Source organism: Aplysia californica, unplaced genomic scaffold, assembly GCF_000002075.1.
Source record: "Aplysia californica isolate F4 #8 unplaced genomic scaffold, AplCal3.0 scaffold00667, whole genome shotgun sequence".
NCBI classification, from domain to species: domain Eukaryota; kingdom Metazoa; phylum Mollusca; class Gastropoda; order Aplysiida; family Aplysiidae; genus Aplysia; species Aplysia californica.
Genome location: NW_004797937.1, coordinates 322,815 through 325,059, shown reverse-complemented (window position 1 = coordinate 325,059; position 2,245 = coordinate 322,815). Strand labels below are relative to the sequence as shown.

The 2,245-nt window shown below is 51.6% G+C and overlaps 1 protein-coding gene across 1 annotated transcript in view; it reads right to left on the bottom strand.

Moving 5' to 3' along the window:
* Window positions 1–2,245, bottom strand: part of LOC101859667 (adenylate cyclase type 3) — a 40,743-nt gene that overhangs the window by 33,347 nt on the left and 5,151 nt on the right. The window contains exon 2 of the mRNA XM_005108191.3: window positions 700–1,166. Coding sequence (XP_005108248.3) covers window positions 700–1,166 — 467 coding nt within the window. The remainder of the gene's footprint in view (window positions 1–699; window positions 1,167–2,245) is intronic.

Here is a 2,245-nt window from a genome sequence, read left to right as displayed (position 1 = left end):
TTTTTGCTCTCAACTCCTATCAGCTCTCTCACTGCCCCAAACACCCCCAGCTTGTTCTAGAGATGGACTCGCCTTTCCCTTCCTCTGAGCCCACGGACTCTCCGCTACTCCTTTTATCTATTGACCCCGTTTTCTTGGTCCAAGTCCCCTTCTGCCCCATTGGCTGCGTCTTTCCCTACCGAGATTCTTGAGACATAACTCCCCCGGAGTCCCGGATGCGGGTAGAGAGGGGGGGCGGGTGCGGGGAGTGGGTGGAGGGGCATTATTGGATGAAAGATGATGGGATGGAGGTTGAAGCAATGAGGGTGTAGGATGTGGTGATTTGAGTGAGGATGAGGATGGTGAGGATGTTGTGGGTGAAGATGATGATGGGGGGATGATGAGAATGATGAGGGGGAGGATGATGAAGGGGGTGAGGATGAAGAAAATGGCTGAGAGGGTGGTGATGAAGAGGGGGTGTGGGGAGATGGCGGATGAAGAGTGGGAGAGATAGGAGGGGAGGAAGTGGACTCCCTGTCCTCCTCCGTCTCCAGACTGGAGTGTTGTTTTTTGCAGGTGTTCTGCTTTCTATTTGTCTGAAGGACCTTTTGGGTTGGGTTTACTGGCCCTGGGGCAGTCTTCAGGACTTCTGAATATGTTTTTGTTGTATTCTTCGGCGTCGATCCTTTTGGGTAAATCGTTGCTCTTGCTTGAGCGAACGTTCCGCCGTACTGGGCCCTATGTGTTAGGATGGTTTTCTCCTGACACAACGTCGGACACTCCGTCGAAGATGCAGTGTGACCCCCCTGACGACAATTTGGACACCAGGGATCTACAGAGCAGGTCTCCCCAGAGTGTCCTTCCTTGCCGCAGCGAGGACACGCTGCGCCACGACGACAGCGCAGCTGTGTGTCCCCGAAGGACTGACAGTTGAAACAGCGCTTCGGTTTCGGTATATATGGTCTAACTTCGAGTTCTAAGTAAGCAATGTCTAATTTTGTTGGTGGTGTGGGTGTGTTGAAGGTAAGGATCCACGTGTTGGTATAGATTTCCTTGCCACCCCGCCGTATTTTGATACGACGAGCATGGACAATTCCATCGACCTCCTGAACCATCTCTTCTTCCGTACAGCCGCAGAGCTCTCGGCTTTTGATGACACCCTTGGATGTGTTCAGACTTCTGTGAGGCTGAACACATACAGGGATGCCACCAAACGAGGTACAGGCCAACAGTTTGCCTGATTCTATGCTGGAACTGACTTGTATCAGGAGGTCCGTGGATCCTAGTTTCTTAATATATTTTGGTTTGTGTATACCGAAATGTTTTAGGGACTTGTGTATCTTAAAAACGCTTAGTGTAGTGAGATTTGTATCTTGTTTTTCATCTTTTGGGGAGATCACCAGAAATGGTGACCACCCCAATGATGTTCTTTTAGGTAAGTCCCAGATGCTGACATGGTCAGCATCTTCGCCCGAAAGGCCCTTCTTTCTCTTGCCCAGGCCAGGAGTTGCACCTGCTTCTCCTGTCTGGGACTTGTTGGGAATTGGGGTGGGAGAAATGTGTTTGATTGAATCCATGTGTATTTTGTTTTTTATTCATCTCCGGGGCTCCCCACCGGCCACCGAGTCCAACAAGGGGACACCGCTCGGAAGTCCATAGCTGGTGTCAGGGCTACCCTGGAGGTATACTCCCAATCAGACGGCAAGAAATCTTGCCTTCTAATTTCTAACCAAGATTGGCCAAAATCCGGTTCTATGAACCGGTCGCAACCGATTGAGTACAGTAGGCCACTGCACCCGCCCGTCTAGACCGAATCCAGGGCCAAAGTGGCGTGTTGGTGAGGGAAGCCAAACCTCAGTCACCAGGGTCCCCTTCTCCGGTCGTACGGGTTGCACCCCACGGTCAACAGGGTGCCTAGCGTTGCGAGGATTTGGGGTCTATTCTTTGCTGGACAGGACCTTCGGTCGACAGATCGGAAAGAAAGATAGATGGACAGAAAAAATAGCAAGAGCGGACAAAAGATGCTATCCCTACGTCAGAGAGCTAGTGACGTACGAATGGCATCCCACCAGCGGGGGGGGGGGGGGGGGGGGTTTACTCCCCCTGATGATGGGACAGCCAACTATTTTTATGTTATTCCCCCGTCAGCTCAGGGAAGGACGAAAGAAGAAGGAAGAAAGACGAAAGAAGACAGACGATACACCAAAGTAAGTGTTGCCCGTGTGCACCTGAGCCTATATGTCCATGGGCGACAAATCGCCAGTGA